Genomic DNA, 26910 nt, shown 5'->3' with positions numbered 1-26910 from the left:
TTTTGGTGATTGAGAGAGACAGAGAGAGAGTCGCAGACGGTTTCATCCGTAGATATTATTTTCTTTTTACTGTTGTTTTCAGTTACATGTGAGTAGGCAGGTAGCTAAAACACTACCGTGTTCAGAACAATCATCACTTCTCGAGAAGCAATACACAAAATCAAAGAAAAACATTCGAGTGCTCAGCATAACGTAACAAAAATATGGCAGTAGTTGGTACATTAATCAACAAGGCACCAAAGGTATCAATATTTCAGTTTCCCTGCTTCTGTATGAAGTTGCCTGAATAATAATACAAATCTATGTCCGGAGTGTGATTGTGTGTGTAAAAAAACCAAATATTTCTGTTCTCTGTACCAGCGCTGGTTTCTTTGATTCCCGCCTGACGTGTAAAGAGGCAGCTGGGAGCTTTGTTGAGGTTCAGAAGTGCCATACCTTTGTTTCACTGGACAGTGAAGGGGTGACGATGACTGCCAGACAATTGGGAGGTGATTAAAAGAAGTGGCATAGGTATTCATAAGGACAAAGAGTAAAAAAACAAACAACACAAGCATATTGTCATAGTTCACAGAAAGGGGGGGAGACAGTCTCCAGCCACACAGGAGCAGAGTGGAGACGCACCACAGCTGATTATCATCCGTTTTGACCTGTCGCCCTCCTGTTGAGCTCACGCTGTCCGCACTTCAGTGGAGGTGAGCGTTGAGGTCGTACTTCCCGCAGAACTTGTCCGTGAAAGGGATGCAGGTGAGCAGCTCGCACCAGTCACACTTGATCGGGTAGACGTAGAAGAGCACCACGAGGCCGGAGAAGAGGCCGACGAACACCAGCAGGAAGACGATGATCTGGCAGCGCTTGCGGTACAGGTCCATGCGGCCGAAGCTGATGTAGGGCAGGAAGGCGAAGGACAGGAAGAAGCCAGAGATGAAGCCGCAGATGTGGGCAAAGTTGTCGATCCAGGGCAGCAGTCCGAAGGCAAAGAGGAAGAGCACCACGCACAGCAGCTTGGTGAAGGCCCTCCAGGGCTGGGCCAAGATCTGCCAGCTCTGAAACAACTCCACAAACAGGCAGGCCAAGATCCCGAACTGAGAGCCAGCGGGACCCACCTGAGATGAAGATAATAAGGGAGACGTGAGCCAGAGAAAACGCCAGAAAATGTGTCGAAACACTTATGACGACGATTTAAAAAGTACTCTGCATAGTGTGGTGTGGATGATCAGGCCGCGATAAATTTTCTGTTGCTTGGGGGATTTAGCGGGTCATCACCTCTGCTCTGTAGGGCAGGAAGATGGCCGAAGCCAAGTTGCCGGTGATGCCACTGATGATGTAAATGATCGAGATGCGCAGCCAGCCCGCCAGCTTCTCCAGGTCCCTCAGGATGGTCATCTGGAACGCTACCGACACCAGGCAGTGAAGGATCCTGGGGGGGGGCAGATGTGGACAACGTGCTCACGTGTGTGTGCAGTGTGACAGAGTTTTTTTTTAGGTGCGTGCGAGGTAATCCGACTTTGCCCGTCGACAAAGTCAAACTCCATCTCGACGGAAGCTTAATGAGTTCGTGTAGCGAAGGCACTTTGTTTAATTACCCAGGAGACAGATAAGAGACGGCGGGGAAGACGAAGCACTGCTCCTCTTAACGGTGAGGTCAGCTCTTTAAACTGACTGACTGACGGCTACGAACTACAACAAAGTGCTGCTGTCACTCTGATATTTATAGAGTGGAACTGCAAGTGATGAATGTTTTCATCAGCATGCATTTCCTTTATTTATTGGCGTGTGGACGTTTTGTGCTGATGTGAGGTGATTCACATGTAAAGTCTCTTTTGCTTAGTTGTTTACAGTTATATACTGTATAGTAGGACATTGCTACCCAACATTATATTTGATACTGCCATTGTTTTTCTATATAAATGTCGTATATCATATGTTATATGTGGACCCTCTGCTAAGTCACTATATGCAACTTTCACTATCAGTTTTTTTTTATCTTTATATATTCTTTGTCTTTTGCATATTTGCTGAATGGCTCTTTATCTCGACTTACACGGAGAGTTGCTGACAAACTGGTGTCAATAACCGCGTATGTGACAAACATAAACTCGACCCCGATTCTGATCTTCTAAACATCCTGTTCCTCATAACACATCCTGTGAAAAAACTGATGGAGCCCGCAGGACTGAGACACAGCAGACTTACTTTCAGCTCTTTAAATGTAGCCGTGACGGATTCACAGACGGAGCTCGGCAGCAAAACTGTGCCTGTGGCAGGCATGATTTTATTATCACTTGCACTACTGGGTGGTAAATGCTTTACACGCTGAGATTTAAAAGATCTCTTTTTTATGCGATACCATCTTCTTTGTCAGTTTATTTTTGCTGTATTATTCACATATGTTCTCATTTTCTTAAGGTCCCTGAGAGCTACTGACTCACCCAGCGTGCAGGAAAAGAGAGAGCCAGAGCCGGTAAAACTGATCTGGGATCTCGGGGTTGAGGAAAGGCAACAGGCCACAGACATCATCCATGCAGTGCACCTGAAGGAAGGCAGAGGAGAAGCATATTCATTAAGGCCCATCAGTCATACTGAAACTACAAACGCCCACAAAGATCACAAATAACATGCAAATGAAGACAGAGCCCAAGAGAGATGTGCACAAAACAGTACACTGGGTTAAAAGATTGGCACTTCCCCCCATTTTATCCCCGTTAGAAAATGAAAAGTCTAATTTGTGCGTCCTAAGGAGGGAGATGCTTACTTGAGAGCAGAGAGTAGCCTCCTCGTGAAAGTAGCCGTTCATGAAGGTACAATATTCCCGGGATGTGATCTCACACCTTGCAGGACACAAGCAGCGATTAGTAATCGTGTAAACTGGCCACACGCATCATGTTTCAGACTAGTCCAGGACAAATGTGTCTCCTCACCTCCCTTTGGTTCCGATGCAGCAGGGTCGGCCTGTGATGGTACAGTCTATGTGAGGCAGGTTGGTGTGGTTCCCTGTGTTGTACCTGGTGCAAATCTAAACGCCGGAGCAGAGGAGCAAAAGTCAATCCTTCAAGTTTGATCCCAACAGGATGCTTGATATTGTAGCATTGGTGGCAATAACATCTGCAGGCAAAAATGTGAAACGCGGCATACACGCTCATGTGGTGTCTGAACATCACATCGCTGATTTGCATTCAAATTGAGATTCATGCCTTCGATTTCTCTGTACAACCAATAAGGCAGTGTGCTTTATTCAGAAAACAATGTACCAGTGGAGTTTAATGGAGAAAGAAGACTATCCTTACCTACCAGAAGGAGATTGACATTTTTTCCATCACCCAATCTCAAATTCTCAAATGTTAGTGCAATGTATTTGCAATGTAAAACCCATGTATTTTTTTTTTTGGACGTTTATTAACGGTGCAGTTTTTTAAACGCCTCGGTCTGATCTCTACAAAGCTTGACGTGTGAACCAACTTCTCTGGCAACATGATGATCTACAGGTTTGAGTCTCCTCGTGTCTTGTACTCACTGGCCACTTGGTGATGTCATCCGGCCAATCGTGAGGGGAGACCGAGGCAGGCTCTAGACATATCCTAATGTAATGAAAAGGAAAAACAACAACATGACCACACACGACCAACGGATGTCAGGTGATTTATGCCTTATAAACTAGAAATGGAGCAACTTCTAGTGCGACTAACCTTGGGTCCTGATGGCAAACGGAGCCATACTGTCTGTTTTTATCATCTAACTGGGGAGCGCTGGAATGTCTCGGCCACTTCACCCACACAGCCAGAGTACTCTAAAAATAAAACCGCAAAGGAGAGGGGATTAAAAAACTGCCCACAGCTTCGTCCTGTATTCGAATTATAAAGGTCAAGGAACACAAAACAAACCAAGAAGAAAAAAAATAGGATTTGTTTACAGACCGAGCATTCCTCCTCTGAGGTCTGGACACAGCCAGAGCGATCGTTCCGCACACAGCAGGCAGAGTTGCGTTCAATAGCTCTCTTTTCCCTGATAAGTTCATGCACCTGTTTGTCCTGCCGCATGCACGGAGAATATTTGGCCCCCAAGTGGATCAGGTATTCCTAACAGTGGATAGATAGAATGAAATGCAGTGTTTATTTTAAAGGGCATTGACATGTTTATTACCTCCGCCAAGGGGATTGTGTCCGTCTGTCAGCAGCATCACTCAAAAGCTACAGCAACAAATTCTTTGGAATTTTACGGAGGGATGGGGGCATGAACCGAGCGAGAGGCAGTTACATTTTGGAGCGGGTCCGGATAAATGGGCGGATCCGGGGTGTTCGCCTTGGCGGAGGTTTTTTCGCTGTCAGAGCGAATGTCGGAAAAAGCAGGATGCAAGAGAAGAGCGCTTACCGAACCCGGCCCGATCCAGAAGTTCTCCTGCTGCACAAACTTGACATTTTCATACACGCCTTTGTTTCTTAAAACCTTCACGGGGAGACAAGGGCAAATCACAAAGAGTCAAAATTAGACCCGGGAAGAGCAACGAGGTGCAAATGTGATGCGTTGACGTGTCGAAACGTTCATCACGGCTGAGGCCAGACTCACAGAATCAACCGTCTCGTGCTGGGAGAAGCCCACCGGTGCGATACCGTAGATGCATACAGCCAAGATAGTGATGAGCAAGTGGACAACGGTGATCCAGTACGTAAAAAAAGGCCTGGGGAAAGAGAGAGAGCGTGTACTTCAGAAAAACACCGAACTGCAGCACTCATCACTGAGCTCATCAGTCAGATACGCGGAGTGGTGCGGCACCTGTGGTCGTCCATGTCCTCTATCTGCCGCTTGACGTAGCTGTCGATGCGCTTGCGGTAGGTGCGGTTGGTGAGCTTCCCCACCATGCCCAGCCCGTACGGCCTCTTCTCTCGGGCAAAAAGCTTCTTGACGGGTACAACGATGCGCTGGCCGCGCCGCTGGCCGTTGACGCTCACCACTTCCTGTCGCAAGGGCACCTTCGGCGGTCCTGGGGTTCCTTCTTTGGCTTTGCGCCACCCTCGCTCCAGAGGTCTGGAGGAGGGGAAACAGAGGAAAGAGAGGTTCATTAAGTCTTACCATGAAGAAATAAGAGGATAAGCTCGTGGTTTCGTGGATCATCTCTTCCATTATCTGGGACTTTTGAAGTAGATTGGATCACTTTTAAGAGTTAAAAGGCCTCGTCTGGCTACATCACCAATGAGATCAATAATAATATGATAATATGTGCAAATCCGACTGGAAAACTGTTCTCCTTCTGCCTGTTGAGTAGTTCTAACAAAGCAGTTCCCCTTCGGGACTCAATAAACTTTGTCCGATTCGGATTATTTTAAAGAGCGTTTGTATCAACGCAGCTTGAATAAGGGACACCGTGGCCACGTTTGCACAGTAAACTCACAGCATGAGGTGACTTCTCTCCAGCTCCGTCTTATCTAGGGCACTGCCTGTCAGCTCCATTTCATCCTTCGTGCCGCTGGGCTCCGCCTCTTTCATGGCCGCCTCAGACGGCGACTCGAACACCTCGTCTGCGTACGTGGACAGCTCCTCCTGCATGAGGATATCCTGGAAGAAAGGACAGTGGAAAGAAAATTGTGAGTAGAAAAAAAAATCTAAATTCAACAGAGTAACGACAGCAAAACGGCATTGTTGTTCTTCCTGCCTTACTCTGGCGAAGAAGGACGTGTCCAGTTCATCGGCAAAGTCCACCACGTCTTCCTCCATGAAGCTGGCAGGGGTAAAGCTTCGTCTTTGGGCCCGCCGCAGAGTGCTCTCCCGTAACGAGCGCCCCTGAGGAACACACATTCGTCACGTACACGTGTTATTCCTACAAGCTGTGATTCGGTACATTGTCGTCACTTGACTACATTTACCTCTCGCTCACCTTGACCAGAGCCGCTGCAGCCCGGAAGCTCATCTTTGCCACGGACTCCCTCTTACGCCGGCGAGGCAGTCGGTTGAGACCTGAGCGGGAGCTGGTGAAGGAGCAGAGGGAGGCGGCTCCGGGGGTGATGGGGGTGTGAGGCACGCTGTAGCCGTCCACCTCCTCCACCATACGGAAGGCTCGCCCCCGCGCCAACGGGTCCACAATCTGGGGACCGGCGGGTTACAAGTGGCAGTTAGAAAGGGGCAGGATATCACTATGCACGATTCTGGAAGGATTTCTCACTGCTTCCTCGCCTTTTGCATGCCATGCTGTGACGAGGGGACGTAGAGAGGAGGCGGGGTCTCGGTGCTGGTCAAGGAGATGTTGTCCTGGCTCGGCAGGTCCATCTCCCGGATCACCTGCGGCTTCAGCTTCCCGTAGCGCAGGCTGCAATGGCGCAGGCTTTTCCTCTGCCATTTCTGGGTGGCGTCGCCGTCCTTGCTGACGCCAAACCAGTCCGCCGTTCCCCTAACGGCCACAAACACCGACACGTTCAGTTCTGGGTCACGACACTCACGCGCAGCAAGGGGGCGTGCTCTCAGACTTTTGCTTTTTATGCCTCAGCGGCGGTGAAACCCTATCTGGCACGGCGAAACTTGAAAAAGGAAATATAAAGAGGCACTCATTGATGACCCTGTGAAGGTCCGCCGTATATGGAGGGGGAGGTCGGCAAACATGCAAGAGTCTGATAAGCCCGCACTCCCCAGGAAGTTAAAAAGTGCCATAGATAGTGTATGTAATAGGGGCAGTAAAGGGAATATGCCTGGGCATGTTCAGGCTTGTCAAGTCACACAATCTTTTTTTCACGCTCGCACCCCGAAGCCAAAACGCTGAAAGAAAGAGAGGATTACTGTCGTCCTGGCGCTGGAAAAATAAAATCCATCTTATTCAGACGTTCCCTTAATCTTAAACTGACACGAGCCAGCCTCCAAATCCAATTAACACGGCGAATGAGGATCTTTCTGTGTTTTTTTTAACTCTTTTATTCGCCACCTCGCTCTGCCCCCCCCCCCCCCCCACTTAAACCTTGATGAATACACATGCGGCCACGTTGTTGGTAGTTGGAGCCTAATAAGTACCAGAGCAAACAATGTTACTGCGCCCCGAGGCCAGGAAGTGGAAGTGGAAACATTCTTCAAAGGAAAATCCAGGCGAGCGAGCTGGTTTTTTTCTTCTTCTTCTTCTTCTTCTCACTAATTGGCAGCTGCCGAGTGAACGTTCAGCGTATTAGGTGAGAATCTATTTCTCGCTCGGCTCGCTCGTTCTCGCAGTCAATGAACCTCGTCGATTGTCTGGTCCTCTGGTTTTCAAAGCGTGTGTCGGTGACATAATCGAAACAGGTATTATTCTAGCACGTGCACCAGTGGACACGGCCCTCAAGAACCTTGGTTCATACGAGTATGGTTTGTGTCCACTAAAGAGGCCCTGAGACAAGTACAGCTCAGAGGCAGCACATTTCTTTTGCGTTGAATGCTGTTTGACAGATGTGTAAGGAAATGAGTGACCCCTCCTCCTCCTCCTCCTCCTTCAGGCGCGGCCGTTACTGTGGCCCAGAAGCTAAGAGGAAGTTGTAACAGGGAAATGACAGCTTTTGGTTTCGGATCCTGGCTAATTAAAAAAAAAAAAAAAAAAGAGAAAGAAATCTTTCAAGTAATGACGTGTGACTCACAGCTGCGGGAGCCCGCGGGAAAAAAACAACTACAATTCCTGTAAATCTTCTCGTGTGAAACAAATCAGAATTAATACTGTGAGCTGAACATCCGTAGAGAAATACTCACTCACTTTTTTCGCTTCTCATTGCAAACAAGTGAGCAAACACCCACCGACCGCTCATCCTGACCCTAACATCCTGCCGTACCTGAGCAGGGTCCTGGAGAGCGAGTGGTGCTTCCTGGTGCTGCGGCGAGCCGCTCGCTGGCCCTTAATAGGCACCGTGTTAATCCGCTCAAAGTGCACCCTTCTGCTGCTGTGACCAGGCAGCGCAGGGCCAGAGGGAGGCGAGCAGGGACAGAAGGGGAAGACAAGGAAGGAAAAAAGAGAAAAGACAACATCATGGCAGTGAGAGGGAAAAGGTGCAGCTGGACAGTGCCGTAGCCATCGTGCAGAGAGAGAGAGAGAGAGAGAGGGAGAGAGAGAGAGAGAGCAAGGCAGATTGTTTTTCATCGAGATTTACAACATTAGGAAAGTCACTGTCAGGCGGATGACACTGAGGTTGTTAATCAGAAACGGCCATGCAACTGGTAAAAAGAGGTCAGGAAAGCAGAAACACAGTAGACATATGGAAAAGTTATTCTTGTTTACATGCAGTGGGACACAGGCCGCCATTTAACTGCAGCTCGTGAATCTCATACGGGCGTGTGCTGCTTATATCACACTGCCTTTTACTCCCGCAATCTGCAAACTCACGACACACACTGCTGTCGACCCTGTCACAACACTACGCGCGAGCCAACACGGCCAAAGAGACGTGAAGTTCCTCATGTCATAATCCCAATGCTTGAGATATTGAATGAGTTCACGCTCTTTCCCACACATCACATCGAGATGTCAATGTATTAAATCAAGCCAGTGTACCGCGCCAGCTTGCCTTTACCTCTTTATGGTCTGAGTGATGGATGACTGGCGTTGCAAGACAGGCCGCCGGGTGTCGAAGAGGTCGCGGGGTGGGGACTGGAGGTGGGACGTCTCCACTGGCATGCTGATGCTGCGCAGGAACCCCTGCCTCTTCATCGGCTACGCGGGAGACGACACGAAACCAAAAGAGGAAAAAGTGAAAGTCATGACAAAAATGACTTAAAGGTACTCAGCGAGAGAGAGAGAGAGAGAGAGAGAGAGAGCACCTGAACAAAAGTGGGAGGCTCGTCCAGTGACATCTGAGCCGTGGGAATGTCCAGTCGGAGCCATGGAGGTTTCTTCCTCTGCAGGCTGCTGGTGCTCTCCCGCCGTGGTTCAGCCATGTTGTCTGTCCCACCCCGGGCCTGCCAGCTACACAGAGAAAAAGAGATTGTGTTATAACGATGAGTTTAAAATCACATGTCTTCCCAAGTATGTGTCGTTAAACGCACGTGATCAAAACCTAATGTTATTTTTGCAGCTATCAACGCGACGATTACAATGATTTGTGCTGCAAAATTGTTTCACAAGAGGGAGCTAAGGCCCCTTAGCCGATTCCTGCAAGGGCGTTCACATATTTCTGTTCATTAGAAAGTCAAGGGGAAACCACGGAGAAACAGTCCACAGCTGTTAAGCGCTTCCCCAAAACACTTCACAGAGCCGTTTAAAAAAAAAAAAAAAAGCAGTAAATACTTGAGCTGCAGAGTGAGGAAGTTTTCAGTCTTAAAAATAATCCCTTAATTCTACAGTTGACAATTAAAGTTAATGCCTCTCTGTGGTTGAAAGTTGCCCCTTGCTTCCAGCCGCCATTTATCAGAGTCTAATGACTGCGCGTGAATTCCCATGACGCGGCCCGACGACCACAGGAGGTGCACAGTAAACGTCAGCGTCACACGCACACGCAGCCAGGCCGCAGCTGCAGCCTTGTGATCACCAGCCCTTCATTTTTTATTGTCCCACCGTCTAACCTCACTTCTCTGGGCCTGCTGGTTCATTTCCTGTCGCTCTCTTAGTTCCCAATCATTCCCAGGCAAAAGTCTGAACTCCTTAACCTGTACACACACTCATGAGTTTCACTTCAAATGATCTGGTAGAATCTCTCTGTGCATAGTTATGCATGCATGATTCAATGGGAGCAATATTTCATCCTGCAGACAAGAGGAATGTTAATCGCAAATTGCAGATGTGTAAACGAGCATAATGGCTGTTACAAAAACAAAAAAAATTGACAAATCCCTTTCCAGTCCTTTTCCTATCTGATGCATTCAAAAGGCCTCAAATCACATGGTCGCACGTAGTCATTAAGACACATCTGAGGTTCGGAGCTTCGAGCGGCCATGCGGGGTCACGTCCTTCGCTTCTCTGGTTACAGCTCCGGCTCCTTGAAAGAAACAGTCCTCCGACCACATCTGCCTCGTGTTGCCATTTTGACACACCGCTGGCTTCTGTTTCAGCCCGAGTGATGATGGGAAGCGTCGTCGGTGCATCGCAGCAGAGAGCGACGGAAGGGAAACCACGGAGCCGGGGGTGTTAATATTTAAACACGGTTCTCCGCCTTGGCTGACAGCTATTTCTCAATTAACGGGTTCGCAGAAGGACATTGGTCCACGGCAACATTTCTGCCACGATAGACAAACTACTGAGACGATGCTACAAGAAGCAGAAGATTAAAAGGGGATGTTTACCCTGCAGCAGTCTGCATTGTGATTGTTACTACAGCCTATTCACTGGTCTGGAAGGATTTGGACTTGTTCACCTATTCAGCTTTCATAATGAATGTTGTTTGACCTCCGGTGACATTGTCTGGCCTGTGACACCAGATTAGCAAAAAGCAGACAGGACCAAAGCCAGTGCCAAGTCACGCTCTGAAGTCTATTTGACCCACATTTTTTTGGTGACAGGATGACTTCACTCGTGATTTATATTTTATCGCTTGAAAAAAAAAATTAAAAAGTCAAAAGAGTCATCCCCGCCCCCACTGAATAATCCTCACAGATTTCGTCTCTCTCTCTCAGACTGACTGGCTACTAACATTTGGGAAATGCAAATGTGACACCGGCGCCTCGGTGCACAACTCAAACTGCTGCCACAACGGCCATCTCTCTCTCTCTCTTGCCCCGGGCTGCAACAGCCGACATTTAATTACTTTCACCACCAGCACAAACAGCGAGGCTCCTGACACGGGGCAGATCGGGGACTGGATCTGAACTGAAACAGCAGACTGAACATTGCTTGATTGCACGAGCTTTGGTTTTTCCTGCTTCAACGCTGCAACGCCCTGTCACTGCTGCTCTGCCTCCACAGAATGAAGAAGCGATGAGTGCAAGGCAAGCACACTAAACAACTCCCATTGTTCCTGCTTTTCGGCTTTTTTTCCCCTGCCTACCGTCTCCCACTCATCTCGTTCTTACTCGCATGTGATTGACTTTTTACAAGCGATTACAGCTCAATGCTTCCTCCCTGTTCTCTACTCACTTGTCAGATTAAACCGACATAGATTTGTAAAAAAAAAAACATTGAAAACTATGTAAATGAAGAGAGACTTTGGCTGGAATATCTGACTTTAAATTAAAGCGAGACCCCATAGTCGTTATCGTTACTGAACATCTGTATCCCACACACAAGAAGACACATAAAAGTTTAAAAAAAGACGGCCAAGCCAAGTGCCTGGGAAGTCTGTCTCCCTCGGTCTCTCTCTCTCTCTCTCTCTCTCTCTCTCGTCCTCCTCCAAAGACAACATGGCAGCTGAACTGGCACGGGCCCCGGGACTCCAGTCTCAGGAGATGGAACAGTTGGCGTAGCCACAGCCACGACGGCCACCGACTCATTTCTCACTGTGAGGGAGCGCTCGAAAATGTCAGTCATCTCACCAGTGAGTGATGACCAGAAAATCCATGCGCAGGGGAGAGGTAGAAACTCTAAGGCTGCTCTCTGTCGGAGAGAGACGGGGGCTTCGCAGGCCGGAAGTCCTACAGAGGCCGATATCCTCGGGGGAAGGAGAGCTGATTGAGTCCTGTGTTTTGGCATTGATCCAGGCTGGAGGATTAGCCCTCCCATGACAGTGCACGTTATCTGTTCATGGTCAAGCTTGACAGTAAAAAAACAGTCTTCAAGCAATAGCTTAGTGAGACAAGACAATTCTATTAAAACTAATAAACCTGACCGGCTCCCAGGCACCATCATATCTTATCTCGTTCTCAAGGCGATTGTGCCTTTTGCACGTCGTATGGCGACGATGCGAAGCGTGTAATAGTTTCCCACAGTGTTTACATACCCAGCTCTGATTTGAGGCTCACATTCTTCAGACTACCACGATTTAATCAAGTTTTTTTTCGGTTTTGTTTTTTTCACATTTGTTTGGACTTCAAGATTCACATCTAAAGAGGGAAAACACCCACACCCATATAGCTTTGCACTGCGCCTCGCACGATTGGCTTCCTGCTATCGTTTTGGTTCCCTTGTGGGAAACTAACACTTCCCACTCCATCACCCATGACAATCCTGCAGTGCATGAGTTGTCTTTCATCCTAACCCTCCCAGCCATTTATCTTGAGGGGGAGGAGGACAGACAGGCGGACAAAACACAGAGGACAAGCTGGTGTCTCTCCAGGTGCAGGGATGTCCAGCAGGCCCTATAATTACTGGGGATGACAAGCATAACCCGCACTCCCTCTGTCTGGAGAGCTGCTGTCTATTGTACTATGTCCCGCGTGCAAACTCGAGCCGAATGAAGTTTTCTATGCCATCATTTGACATAATCACCTGGTAAATGGCCTCCAGTCATGCAGAGAGAGGCGCAGGCTTATGACAACAGAGGCCCCAGCCGTCACAGGTGAGGCTTAAAGTCAAACAGGAGACGGGCTCCGTGAACGGCTCCCTAAGTGCCACCTTGAAAACGCTGAAAGAGCTGGTGAAAATAGCTCGGGCTTGTGGGGTGGGGGCCGTTCTTACTTCTTGAAAATTTGTACTTAGTGTGAAACTAGATTTCTGGGGCCGCTCATACGCACACGAGGTTTTGCGAGAGAGCTTCGGCCTCCTGTTTGTCAGTCATCATAAATAAAACATCAATCTGGCTACGGCCTCTTTTATATTGGAGCCGTCAGCATCAGACCGGCTGCAGCTGCCTCGTTTAAAATATCCATCCATGTGCACATGGCTGTGCCATATCAGCACTTTTAGATAAGAAAAAAAAACCCAATGAATTAATTAAACATTTCAGGGCGAGTCATGTGAAATATTTGTGCATTTTTTGAAATCTTTTTCTCTGTCCAGGGCCAGTTCTTTAATCTCAAGGCGAATGCCGTGCCCACATTCCTCAAGATCCCCGGCTGAAACTGAACCAAGCTGAAATGGCAGAGCAGGAAACCACACGAGGTCTAACCATTACGGACAAGGAGCTGGCCGGTTTCCGGGTACTGTGTGTACTCTACTGCTGTGTGCGCCGCTCGACAGTGGGCGGGAGCTGCAGCCGCACCGAGGGCGGCTGACAGGGCTGTGTCATTGAGGCTGACAGAGCCTCAGGTGGCCCCGGCCAAGTAGGGCCCTGCTTGCTCCCGGGGCTGGGATCGCAGAGGCAGGGTGGTGGACAGTGGAAAAGACGACTCGCCGCCTGGCAACCACGACGGGTGACCTCATTAAATCTGGGATACCTCATTCTTGAGAGCTTTCAGCGCTTCCCGGCCTCAGGCCTTCTCTCTCCTGCGCGCTGATGCCGCGTGTACCGCAGGTCAACTCTCCGACCGCTTTGGCTCGAAATGATCACCGCAGTGCGGCCCAAACATTTTCACGCGTATTCGAAAAGCTTTTTCAATATCGAGTGTCGAGTCACTATGATTGAGTGTTATCCAAACAGGCTCCGGATGCTGTTTTTCCTTAAAACCTGATGACACAAACAGGTTGCGTTTGGTTTTTCCCTCATGCTTTAACAGTTTGTCATCCACTAGAAGTGCTCCTACTGCCCATTGTTCCTTCGGTCTCTCTCCTCGCTCGAGCCGAGGCTTGACACTGGAAACAATGGAGGGAAACAAAGCTATTCAGGCAGTCGCTCTCCGAACTTATTCTCAGACTAACACACATTCTCTCCTCAATAGTAACAGACCGAATCAGACATTCTCTCAAATGAAACGCTGCAGACACACTCGATGTTGCTGTTGTGAAATCAACCTCAACATACCGTGTTGGGTTCCCAAAAATGGGATTTCGTAATCATGAGCAGAAAGTCATGATTGCATAGTCTTCTTTTGTGAGTGTGGGTGGAGGCATTTGGGAAACAATGTGAAGAAGCAGCAGCTCTAGCGGTTCACCTTGCTGTGTAATGTAAACATGAATCACTTGTTCTTAATAACACCGCAGGCATGTGTGTTCTGTCATTACTATACTGACATCTGAGGCCCATCTGCGAATCAACTAGCACAGAGACGCTTCTGATCTTTATATAGCAGGTTGTTTGTGTGTGTGTGTGTTTGTGTGTCCCTCGTATAACTGCAAAAGCGACTGATTTTCATTCGGGTGAGGAGAACAGAAACACAGAAGAGAAACAGGCAACTATAAATAAACGTGTCATACTGCAGCGCAGGCATTAATACAAGGTGACTGCAACGGTCGTGGATGATATAACAAAGGAGGGAATTAGAGCATTTCGATTATGTGTCTCTTCTTTTTTGGCCGCTCTGGCAACGATGAAAACAGTGCGACCCTTCCACACACACATTGCTCCTCGACAACAACGACACTGAGATGTGGCCACAGAACAGTCCGGGCCTCAAGCCTCTCAGCTCTCCCTGTCTCCCTTTCCACCAGTCTCACAGGGAAGAAAACACGGCCGCAGGCCACGGAGTGAAGTGCAACGCCAGGAGAGCTGGCGTCATCTGAATTGACCCTACCCATGTGACGGGCTGTCATACCATACCAGCCCTTACGACATTAAAAACACACACACACACGGATACATCAGAAATATCCGTTGCAGCTGACCCAGAGATCGAGTGTCACGGAGGGCTGCGGGGCAGGCATGATGGGCGGCTGACGGTAGGCATGGAGGTTAGGCCCAGCCAAGAAGGGTGGAGCATGGTGTTCCACAAGTCTTTAGCTCAGGTTGTCAGCACTCGGGGCGGATTTTACAACAGAGTATTAACCGTTTAGTCTCGGTGGTTTTGGTCCGGAGTGACTGATTTGCATCAGGCTCCCTCACTGTCATAACAGTGTTTACCAAATGACAGGATCGAGTGCCAGAGATAGGAATAGCTCATGAAAGTATAAACGGTCCTCTAACAGCAGGCAGCGTGCATGTGGTGTATTTTTAGAACTCGATTGCAAATGTACGTCCGTGCGAAAGTGTAGACAAACGCAAAGACCAATCCGGCTCCAGATCTCTGGGCGGCGGCGGGCGGGCTGCGCTCTGACAGAGAAGCAAACGTGACAACCCCTCTCAGGAGCCTGTGTGTGCATCAAACAAGCTTCATAGAACTGGATGTGTCCACTTATCTCTGTGCAAGAGCCAATATCTGTGTCCGCCATCATCGGCGCCTGCGCTCCTTCCCATCTCCCTCCACAAAAGCCTTACATCACACATATTGCCAGGCGAATGCAGGTCCCAGAAAATTGCATTTGGTTGTTTTATCAGCACAAGACACCGATGACTTTTCCTCGTGCAGCAATATCCTGCACAGGAAATCAATATGAAGGAAGAGGTGAGACGGGGAAAACAGTGCACAGACACCAAGACATATAATTACTTCAATGTCGGCGTGCGTACAAACGGAGTATCAGTTGTTTTTTTCCCCCCTTTTGAAACACAGGTGAAACATTATTACACGCATAGCTAATCCAACGCCCTGAATTATTTAGGCGTTCTGCAAAGGTGAATTATTGACAACACGCTTCCTACTGGAGCTTCTGTGCACACGGCGCGGGGCCCCCGCAGCCGAGGCGACTCTCTTCTCAGCATTGTTAACACGATGTCTGGTTCAGCTCGCGACAAAGGAGACGGCAAAAAGGCCCGTCCCTCACATCAGCGGAATAAGTGAGGCTCACTAAGTGAATCTGTATCATATCCCAGTCCAGAGTTGTGCTTGGGCTTCTAATCTTGAGGAAGCAGCTGAGGGTAAAAACTCCCTTGAAGCCAGGCTATAAATAAGCACGCCTCACCCTCCGAGACAATTAGATAAGGTTTTATACATAACAGGAGATTTGTGTGCGTATATTCCTGTGACCACCTCACCTCACCACTAATAATACAGCTGTTGATAATTTGTTTGTTTTTGGGGAACTCCAGCCGCCAGACCTGAAACCTTTCTCTTTTTTGTTTGTTGGTTTGCCGTAGACGCTTTATCGTCAGATTTTCTCCGGCCGAACCCTGCGACGAGATCTCACAGTGACAGAAATCCAGGGGAAATCCGGCAGCTCCTGAAAACCCACCGTACAACTCCCGACACCGGGAGTCTACATTAAAAAAAAAGAAAGTGTACGTGCATGACAGACAGGGAAAAACGCTCGGGGGCCTGGTGGAGCTGCGTGTTGAGGGCAGTTAATGAAATTCAACGAGACTGTGGTATACTCCAGAGGCCCCGTCCTGTAACCTCGCAGCCTAGAAAAAGACTGTGGCAGATGTTTAAAATAAAAAAACAAACAAATAAAAACAAAGCTGCTGCACACATCTGGCTTTGAGGTGGATCTTGATGTCTAGTAAGTTTATCTTTTGAGAGCCAATTACATAAGGCCAAACATGTGTCCGCATATTACAAATGAAATAAATATAGTTAGATTACTAGTGTTTATCACAAAGTTTCTAATTTTGCAGATAATGAAATAGTGTCTCAGGAATCTAAAAGCCCTTTTTGTGATCTATCCTTTATTTATCCAGGAAACTCCCACTGAGATACAATATCTCTTCTGTCTATGGAGTCCAAATGGGCAGCAATGAAATAAAAAGGTTTCATCTATTAACAGATAACACAAAAAAAACATACTGAAACACATGTAGAAAACAGACTACAGCACAGAAACATGCTGGAGGGAGTCAATGGCAACAAAATGGATTATGACAAATCAAAAGCACATGTTAGAGAGCCATGACATTCTTCTGTGAAAACTGATTTTAAAATGACAAGAGAGGGTTCACAATTCCAGGTAAAGAACTTATTTTCCGAACCATGGAAACACTTTTAATCTCCGTATTAAATTTCGAAATCAGTCAAGGGTTGTGTAAACTAGAAGAAAATTATAAGCAATACGAAAGTTAAGCATCTCTATTCACACTGGTTAATCAGAGTCAGAAGACTGACAGGACGGCGGTGTGTTTCTCACCCCTCGACCCGCCCCGCTTTGATGCAAAGTCTAACAACTTACAATCTAATAATACGAGGCTCTACTTCGGACAACAAAAGGGGAGCAGGGCCGTCTTTCCTCGCAGATCCCAGGCCTCCCGAATGTGTCCTGAGGACTGCAAACAAGCACCGTATTGTCTCCGGGAGGGTTGACATTCTCTCGTTAAGTAAGAGGAGAATCGCGCATACAGCGCGTCCCAACAACATGTGATCCCCATCTAAATAGTTTCCACCACGATATCAGCCTGAATCAAGACGACAAAAGGCTGCATTGTGGGGCCCCGATGTGGACCGGGCGGAACAAGGCTGTTTGTGCAGCCCGATCGTAGTCAGAAAAAAAAAAGAAGAAAAAAAAGAAGCAGGCTGAAGTTTTCATTCCTCCATCAATGGAAACGGTGCACTAAGCAAATTCCCAACTAAGATAATAGAGTTAACTCTGTGCAGCAGAGGAGTGCATAGTTCGCGGGCGAAAGCTGGAGAGGGAAGGCCTCAGGTTGTGTTGTGTCACTTCTATTACAGCTCTTCAGGTCCGTCTTTGTGATGTAATCAATCAACAGGTTTAAAAATACTTCACAAAGGAAGAGGAGAGCCATCGTCGCCTCTGTCCTGTCACATCCTCTTTCTGGGGGGGGGGACGACCACCAGCGAAGAGAGAGGTCAGATTACCGCTTGTTTCACCGAGGAGCGCTGGCGGGAAGGAAGCGCAGAGAGCAGAGGAAGGGGAGACGTGCTAAAAAGAAGGCAGGAAACACACCGCAGACCGAGCGCATTCTCGCACAACAACGCACTCTTGCTCACATGCACACAGGAACACAACCACACACGGCCCATGCAAATACACACATCCCATCTCTGGCCACGGGCGAGGCACACGTCACCGCGCGGGCGAATATAACGGGCCCTGTCTGACCGAGGCCTGTCGCCCCTCTCCAGGTGACACATCGTTTTGAGGAAAAAAAGATTGAAGTGGGGCTTGTAGCTGTGGGACAATGGGAATTAGCCAAATTAGCATGGATTTCAGCAAAGGAGAGATTGGAGGCTGTCGAGCCTTTCTTGACACAAAGTCAACCCCCAAATTGGAGCTTAACGTGCTTTCCAAAAGCGATAAGAAATGAATTAATGATCCCGAATTCCTTCTTAATCACACCATTGCTTTCAAATTTAGCTTCCCAAGCCGTGACGTAATCCACGACAGGCACTACAGAGACAAAACTAAAGGGACAAATTTCAAGAGCTTTTCCAAAAACACCAAGGTCCACATAACGTGAATATTAAAATATAACTTTTCGAGGAAAGAAAACAATTAACGAACCACGAGAGGACGGGGTTGTTGTTTTTCTATCTCGAAATTGATCAAAGTGGACTGAGCAGGTTGGAAAACCCCTCTTCTTCTATTACTGCCCCAGAGCCGTCGGCCTTTCATGTCCACAATTGCTGCTAAATCTTCCCAAAAGCGCAGTAAAGTAAACCTGTCCGAACAAGAGAGGCTGGATATTAATCATTCAATCTAATAATGGAATATTTGAATGGTCAACTCATTTATTCTTACACTATGAATGACCCTCTACTTTGATAGTAATATGATCATGTATTTTTCATAGATTGACTCAACCTTCATGGCAAGGTCTAATTGAGTTTTCTTTTCCCCCTTTTAATCTGTTAAACATTTCCTCTCACACATTGGAATTATTTCAGAAAATATCTCCTTGAAAGATGCGCAGACCCGCAAAACAGCCCAGAATATAGATTATTGATCGACCATGTTGATTTTTCGACACTGCGGTTTGTGAATATATGTGCGCATGCACGCCTTTCTGCACCAAAACACCTTCAGCTTCAAGTATCAGCTGTCGCACAGAAAGAGATTGGGATGACGTTACAACTTGATTCTGTTCAGGAAGGAGGGTTTTATTCTATTGTTGCAGAGGCAACATCCACAGAGACCTAGTTAGTTTTTCTAGTCCCTCTGGAGTTGGAGGGAGGGGAGACAATTTATTTTCCCCGCACACACACAACAGCTAGGTTATTTTCATAACGCTCCCATATTTGAATCTCTTTGATCTGTGTCACAGGCAAATAGGCGGCTGATAGAGAACCAACATTAAAATGAAGTTGAAAAAAAGTTGGGCAGATGAATTGGTTTGACCAACAGATAAGTGCTTTTCACAGCAGCTCTGGTTCCCACTGCTGCACGTGGTGGGAAAAACACACACAGATCAACCCCCACATACATCAACTACAACAGACACCTCTGCTGAAACTATACTGTGTGAAAAAGGAACAAAAATCAACTATGTGTGTGTTTTCTCTCACATCCGACCCAGAGGGGACATCGGTGAGTCTGACAGTTACCCCGTCACTGTGGTGCAAGACAAATGTTCGTCACATGCCGTTTTTAGCAAAGGCTGTGAACAACATAGTCCGGACAAATACGAGGTGAGATTTTGGGTCTCTGTGTCTGTCCGAGTGTGAGAATCACTCACATCGGGTCAGCAGCATTTCTATGACTGCTAATCAAAGACAGGAAAACAGAACATTCATGTTACTCTGTACGTGCTACTGTAAATAGCTGCTTTGAAGGTCAACAAATCCACAAAAGAAGCAGCAAAAATACATGGAATGTAACTTCATCCATTTTACAATAATAATAATAATAATAATCATTAAAGATTTTAAGTGTGGGAAAAATAGAATTTCAGTGTAATTTCACTCCTTTTAAACTTTCCCTATAGCCAACGCTGCTATCTTTAACCATTGAATCATCTGTCTGATGGACAGGTTCCTCTGATCGAGTGAGGGGGGGGGGAACCCAGAGCTGGAGCCGGGGTCTCCGGGCTGCGACCAAGGGAGGTGTAAAAGTGAGGATTAAGGGGCAGGAAGGAGGAAGAATGAAGCCATGCAGCTGGACCGAGAGATCTGTGGAAAACTCCCAACAAAGGCACAGGAAAACTGGGAAGGCTGGGGCAGGTCCTCTGGGACAGGCCCAGGTCCAGCGAGGGGGGGGGGGTCCTCACTCCTGATGTGACAAGAAAACACACAGACTCTTTGTCTTTGGAAATGAAGTCAATTTTTCCCCCCAGGTCACAGAGCACACACACACACACACACACACACACACACACACACACACACACACACACACACGTAGGGACGCTTCCTCCCTCTGCTCGTGGTTTGACATTGTCATGCAGGAGCGACAAACGATCGTGGAATAAAAACATTGGTGAGGAGACTGAATGTCTGATTCAAACAAGATGAGAGAGTGTACATATAAAAATAACACTGTCGAGTCCCAGAGCGGGAGTGCAAACCCCCGACAGGCTCCAGGAATAAATGACTTCTGATTTGCATTACTTTTCATGTTTGTTTTCGCCCCCGTGTAAGCAAATATGCCTTCGCCACACATTAGGCTTCGAGCGGGATGCCTCCACTATGGCTGGGCGTGATCAACTGGGCCCCGTAAACGAGAGGTTTCACATCATTTTCCCATGGCACGAGGAACTTACGATCCCCGTCAGCTGGCAGATGGGAGGGGAAAGTTGGCACGAGCGCGGGGCAGGCAGCGGCAGTAGAAAAGGAAAGTTGAGAGTAACAGGATCAGGTACTTGTTCAAATATGCCAACGGTGCCTGGCTCGACGCCACTTCAATCAGCCTGACTGACAAACATCCGACACGGCCCGTCAGATTTGACTGAAATCTATTGCGTCTGTTGCACCGTTGGCATATTTTGGTGACCCGGTCAGCGTCGGCATTTGAAAACTAAAAAGGGTTCAAGTTCAAGTCAGAAACAAGAGGAGCATTCACGCACACCGACTTGGATCCACCTCTCCCGAAAGAGCCAGCTGGAGACAAGTCACAGAGGAGGCCAAAACACACCCTCGTTTCTGGGAAAGCTGCTGGAGTGAGTTTGGTGCATGGTATGTGATGTTGGTGGGACCGTTGAAACTGTCCAGATATAACTGTGTGTGTGTGCGTGTGTGTGTGTGTGTGGGCGTGCAGCTCCATTCAGGGAGCAGTCAACTTGAGTGTAGCAGTCTGGTACACAATGAGGATTCACAGCCTCGGGGCATGACGACTGTGACTGTGCCAAAGATAGAGGGGCGGCGGGGAGAAGTGGAGCGGGCCGGCGATCCTATTTAAAACTGCACTATCATCGCCGCTGTAACAGTGCTGAGATACAGTATCAGTCAGGGTGTTCCTTGAGCCGGTCCCCTGGCCTGACAATGGTCTGAGGAAAAAGTAAACAGACACTACTGCTACACAGTGCCGCCGTTACAGCGATGTGAGGCCTGTGGTGCACGCGTTACACTGCCGACTTCCATGGTGTTGAACGTCACACAGAAAAACAACTGCATCCATACCAGCACTACGTTTGCATTTTTAAAACCGAACAATCTCCGTACACACAAGTGTTTCAGCTCTGCATCAGTATTTTAATCCTTGTCCACACTCACATGCCTGAGTGTGGCCGTTCACGCACACTGGGCATGCGCGTATCGACGCAAACAGGAAGCAGATTGTCCACTCTGCATTTGGTTGCTTAGTTACAGAAAATACTATACAAACTAGAAACAAAAATGGTTAACAGTAGGAGCAGCAAGGGATTTCTTTTCTTGACCCAACGACGAGGCTGAATTGCTACTTAAATTGAGTAAGGTAGTCGAGTCGTGACCAATAAGAACCCATCGGGAAGTGGAGTGGCGTTTCCACACGTCCCCCTTTTTGCCCGTCCACAGTACAACGCTCCCCCGGAGTTTTCAAACCAAAAGGCGCTGGAAAACGGCAGAGTAGTGTGAACGGCAGGGGTGAACGTAGCAGCATTGATGTGTTTTAAAATGAAAAAGTAGTTTCAGCAATGTTGTAACAAACTGCTGCATTGAGAAAAAAATATTTCTCCATGATGACTGAAATGAACAACCTGTCTTTTTAGAAACCTTTACATTGCTTACGAAGTCGTCCCTCTGACGCACAAGCAGGAGCAGGTAATAAAGTAAATCATATGCACACACTAGTGCTTTAGTGCACTGGCTTTTCACAAGCCGCCGCTGCTGCTGCTGCTGTAACACAGCCCCGTGTGAGCTTTGACATAAAATCTTCTGTCAAGGGATTTCACACCGTCAGGACTACGCAATTGCAACATACCTGACACACGCTGTATGTTTCTGTCCCGAGGCGCCAGGTACGAGAAGATATTTATTGGGTTATATCTGCGGCCACGCCCGCCCCCCCCCCCCCCCCCCCGAGAGCTCTTCGCACTGCAGAGGGAAGATCAAAGTTCAAGGAGCCATCGCTGAGAGCTCATCGCGGAGCTTCTGGGAAAAACCGCGCAGCATTCCCACAGCCCTGAAAATGAGCTTTGCCCCGAGGTTAACCAGCCGCAGACACCATGTCAGTGGGAACACAAGCTGTGGGACCAAAAAACACCCTGTAGCTACCAAAATCCAAATTGGATGTTTACATCTCTGCTACAGTCCAACGGTGGCTTCAAGCAAACAACTGAAAAACAATTCACAGTAACCCATATTTTCAAATGAGTCGCGCCTCCAACTTTGCCGCGGACCCGTGTGCACCAAAGGTTTCCTAGTGAATTCTGTGAATGCCGGTTCACGTACGGCTGTCTGGCACATGACAAACGAGGTGCCGACTGGGAGAAGGGCAGGGTGGCATGCTGGCAGACGTAGGCCTCGGAGGCAGGGAGGTGGACCTGAAATAGCCCCCGCTGCTGCAGCACGGCATTACATCACGACTGACTTCACCGACACGGCTGCCGCGGCGTCGTGCCACCGACGACATGTCATGGGACGGAAACAACTGGATGCGGCGGCTGTGAGTCACACGCCCAGGCCGTCAAACGAGGGAAGCACTCTGGGATAAGTGCGGTGCCCAGTGTCCCGCTCTTCCACATGGACAAACAAGCAGTTTTGAGGTGAGGGCCCTGCACAAGCAAACACCACACTTTCCCGCATAATTAAAATCAATGCACCGCAACCAGCACATGTTTTCTTGTTTTGTTTTTCTACTTCCTTCACTGACGAGGCAGACATTCCTCTATTGCACGTGCACGGCAGACACCGTTGGGGAGAGACACACAACGCGACTTCTGTTTTTCCCACAAGATGCCACATTATTTGACATGCGAGGAATAAAATCACTGTTCCGGCTGCTGACAACTCAACTCAAAAACCGGAACCACATTAAAGTCGGGGAAGGTGCGAGCCGAGCGAGTAGACCGGCGGGGACTAGATCAAACGCTGCCGGTGGGCTCGCTCGCAACCATCCGGCACATGTGAAACCGTACCCGACGTGCCTTTCATGCCGGTGTGTTGCTTGAGCTCACTTGTGGGAGCAGTCGTAGACAATGTATTTTCGCAGGGCAGCGTGGTGTATTGTCTGTAAGGCAGCAGAACGAGTTGGTTCACATGCTTGACCTGAGCCGATGCCGCCTGCGATGACGGATACATGACAGTCCCACACCGATAGATAATTCATTTCATGATACTTAAAGTCATTAAGATTTTTGCTGACACGTTGTTAAAAAATGTCCACCATTTCAACTGAGTAGACAAGCTCAGAATTATATTTGAAATGAGTATCCGAAGACACCATACATCTTCAGTGGAACTTTAGGTAGAGGGAATATAATGAAGCACTCACGTTGAGCGCGTCGCTTTAATGCTTGACCGTGGGCATGTCTGGCGCTTTGTGCTGCCACGGTTGTCGTGACGACAACAACAACCAATCGCAGTTTCCTGCTCGGGACACAACAACCAAGTGACAACCCACCGTGACATCACCCATTGGTTCGTGAACTGCCGTTCTGAAGCCAGGAGTTTAGAATTTTGGCGAGCGCCATCTTGGTTTTTGGAAACCAGAAGTGACCATTACTTGGAGGAGCGGGGGGGGAGTGGGGCATGGGTGAGAGCTTGGCTTCATGTTCCGGACCCGGTGACTACGTCCGTTATATATATATAGACATTCTATTCACATAAAATATATTTGAAAATACATTTCAAAACCAGATGAACGTATAACAGCTTCACCAGTTTCCACTGCCTCCTCTCTCCAATCTCATTTTGATTTCGACTCGATGTCAGACAGGGCTTGTATTTGAATTGACGTGATTTGATCAGATAATATTTGTTTAAACACGATTTGAACTGAATATTTCTCTAAAAGCTAGAATCGTTTGGGCTGAGTGAAGAGTCGGAGAAGGCAGATGTATAATATTAAGTGATATTTAAACTTACTGAAGGGAAAATTATGGCCCAACAGAATATGAAAGGTTTGAATGAAAATGTAAAAGCACCATATTATCCTAATGATGGATACCAATATATTAATAGATTCCTTCTGAGAAATAAGCTTACATACAAACTTATAGCAGGACTTAATATTGCAGCTACTACCATCATCCTAATATTTAGTATTTCTCCCACACGCTCAGTAAACTTCAGGATTTTCAAGGTTGCGAATATTCGATGTGTTTTTGCTGATGAAACAGCCTGAGGTTATTTTGGAGAAGCATGTGCTCGGCACACATGGAACAGTTCAGCTCGGTGACGCTCGTTTCATCGGAGCGCAGACAGAAGTCTGTCCAGACACTGGAGAAAATGACCGGCCATCACAGAGAGAGTGTACAGGAAGATTACTTGTTCCAGGAAAGTCTATGGCGGCTTTGTGTGCGTGCGGAAGACTGCGTCATCTCATCGGCAGAGCCTCACGTCTACAAAGAGCAACCTTTCTGGACTCAACAACCGTGTTCGCTGGTGCAGAGGCATCGTCTTGAGGCGATTAGACAGACGTGTAGGAAAGAGATCTCGTGAAGAAACTCCAGGGAGCCAATGTTCATCATTTGATCACGGAGCGTGAAATAAAAAACACTGCTCTTTTGAAGGGCAAGCACCATGAAGCAGTTGTACAAGGACTGTGCACTTGGCCAGACTGACAGACAGACAGACAGACACCGCGCCATGAGTAATGCAGGCATGACTACAGCGTGGGGCCCTCAGCACACCCCCCTTGCAAAACCCACATACCAGGCAGTAACCAAAGGGCCGGCCTGGATGGTGCACCTGCCTCGGCAGAGCTGTGCTCCCGGCGCCCTCCAACTATCATGTACCCACGTAAACATCCACACGTCGGGAGGATTCTCCCAGGGGTCCAGCTGGAGGAGATACAGGGGGAAGAGCATGACCGCCACTATCACACACCGGGGCCCTTGCTTTATCAGTGTGATTACATCACCCTGAGCCGCGATCCCCCCCCCTCCCTGTGATAAGGTTTCAGGAGCACTGGGCACACAAACCAGGCCATGTGCTCCCATGTCCCGTCTGCCAAAATAACTCAGCAGTTTCTAATACAGTGCGGCTGCGGTTTCACCTCGGTCTGCCCAGGTTTTCGTGGGACACTCTGGCGCGTAAACCCCTCCCATGTCAACACGCCTGAGGTCTGTTAATATACGAGGCTGCTGCTGCTGCTGTTGTCCTGGAGCCGGCCGAAGGTCTGATGAGTCAAACCTGGAGACGTGTAGGTGGCGTACGACTTTGTGGAATTTGGGCCCCCTTTGAGTCACTTTGAGTCATTCAGAGGAAAAAACAAAGATCCGAGGAAGAATGTGCTGCTCTTGTCAACCATACATCGCCTCTCTATGGAACACTTGGATAGTATAGTCTAAAGACAAAGGGGGGGGGGAAGGAATTGTGTCACGCTCTTATTTGTCACAGACACTGTGGCATAAACATGTGTGATTGGGGAGGATTGAAGAGGAGGATGACGACTGAGGTCGTGGTGTGACTCCATGTGTTCGCATGATCATCCAACAGCATTGAGTCATTGTAGGTGCATTCCTCCGTTAGGCAGTGCGGTCCTCCATCCTCCTCCAGCCCCAGGAGACAGTGGGGCCGTCGAACCTTCCGGCTCATGTGGCTCTGATTTAAAAACGATCTCAGACAAAGTTATTGACCTTAAAATAAAAGTCATTTAGCTCGTCAGCCTTTCAAACTGGACGCAAAGACGCTCACGAGTTCACACCTCATTCGTTCCACTTCTTGAATGTGTAGTAGAGGATGTCACACTTATTTAAAAGGGTGCCTGGGCCAACAACCAATTAACACACATGCATTTTAAATTTTACCCCACAGGACAAAACGCCACTACAAATGGCACAGCTGCCTGCAGCCGAAACCTCTGCTGACTAAGTTCACACTGTGTGCCTGACGGTTTCCCGTGTCGACCTGTCTGTCGACCTGTCTGTCGACCTGTCGACCGACCGACCGGTTATTCAGTCGATCAGAACACGAGCACGTTTATTATCCTCCGCGCTCGCGACGCGCGTGCGCTTCCTTCCGTGTGGCCGACCACGAAATAATGATCCAACTTACCCTTATTATAACAAGCGGCTCAGATGATCTCCAGCGGTGTGTCTGTGTGTACTGGGGGGGGATATCAAAAATTAAAAAAAATAAATCCGGATTCACAGGTTTATTTCTCTCCAGGCAGCAGATGAGTGATCGGTCACATCCTCCTGACAGCGCAGGGACACACCGACGCGCTTCTTCTTATTATTTCCCTTCCACCCCGCAGATGGGGTTTTTTTTTTTCTTCTCCTTCTCCTTCTTCTGCTTCTTCTTCTTCTTTTTGAAGCCGAGCCCGGTGCCGTGGTGGGGTTTTAAATCTGCCCTCTCCTGAGCGCACCACCGGCGGCGGCGGCGGCAGCGGCGGCAGCAGCCGAGGCAGTGCGGGATGTGGATGTGGCCGAGGCGCGTCCGGTTCTCTGCTCCCCACCTACGGACAGCGCGTTCCCACACTGCTCCATGGGTCCACCCGGGGTAAGTTTACACCCCTGCCGGTTGTTGTAGCCCCAATTCACTTCGCCGGAGAGTCAGCCCCGCCCTGGACTCGGAGTGGAGGCGAGGAGGCAAAGCCCCGTCAGGAGCGACCCGACCAATCGCTGTGTCCACAGGGGGGCGCTGTGTCTCCCGGTTCACCGGCGGTGACTAAGCGATATTCTGAGCCAGAGGGTCCCGGGACTGGAACCGGGCAACACTGAGGCATGACCGGAGAGG

The 26910-nt window shown here is 48.5% G+C and overlaps 1 protein-coding gene across 2 annotated transcripts; it reads right to left on the bottom strand.

The window, feature by feature from the left end:
• Positions 1-40: 40 nt before the first annotated feature.
• On the bottom strand, positions 41-26734 carry rhbdf1a (rhomboid 5 homolog 1a (Drosophila)). 2 transcript variants are annotated; one of them, XM_035616400.2, is made up of 19 exons: positions 26227-26734; positions 8749-8893; positions 8502-8641; positions 7767-7874; positions 6163-6376; positions 5867-6073; positions 5650-5772; positions 5384-5547; positions 4768-5019; positions 4561-4672; positions 4366-4440; positions 3912-4073; positions 3684-3784; positions 3512-3575; positions 2919-3013; positions 2753-2828; positions 2430-2530; positions 1264-1417; positions 41-1103 (listed from the first exon to the last, which is right to left on the bottom strand). In XM_035616400.2, exons 2-19 carry the CDS (start codon positions 8863-8865, stop codon positions 684-686), a joined length of 2685 nt encoding a protein of 894 aa, XP_035472293.1. In that variant the 5' UTR covers positions 8866-8893; positions 26227-26734; the 3' UTR covers positions 41-683. The 2 variants fall into 2 exon arrangements, with proteins under 2 accessions (XP_035472293.1, XP_035472294.1); XM_035616401.2 differs by lacking the exon at positions 7767-7874 and having other exon boundaries at positions 26227-26729.
• Positions 26735-26910: the final 176 nt, after the last annotated feature.

This window comes from Scophthalmus maximus, chromosome 17 (genome assembly GCF_022379125.1).
Source record: "Scophthalmus maximus strain ysfricsl-2021 chromosome 17, ASM2237912v1, whole genome shotgun sequence".
Lineage (NCBI taxonomy): Eukaryota > Metazoa > Chordata > Actinopteri > Pleuronectiformes > Scophthalmidae > Scophthalmus > Scophthalmus maximus.
This window is presented reverse-complemented; position numbering and strand designations above follow the sequence as displayed.

Bases quoted from the DNA above. Each gene is read 5' to 3' on its own strand.
- rhbdf1a (XM_035616400.2), bottom strand. From the start codon at position 8,865: ATGGCTGAACCACGGCGGGAGAGCACCAGCAGCCTGCAGAGGAAGAAA. The intron at 5,020-5,383 runs GTGAGTTTACTG...CCCCTCCTCCAG, and splicing joins GAGAGAAGTCACCTCATGCT to ACCTCTGGAGCGAGGGTGGC. The intron at 3,014-3,511 runs GTGAGTACAAGA...TCCGGCGTTTAG, and splicing joins ATGACATCACCAAGTGGCCA to ATTTGCACCAGGTACAACAC.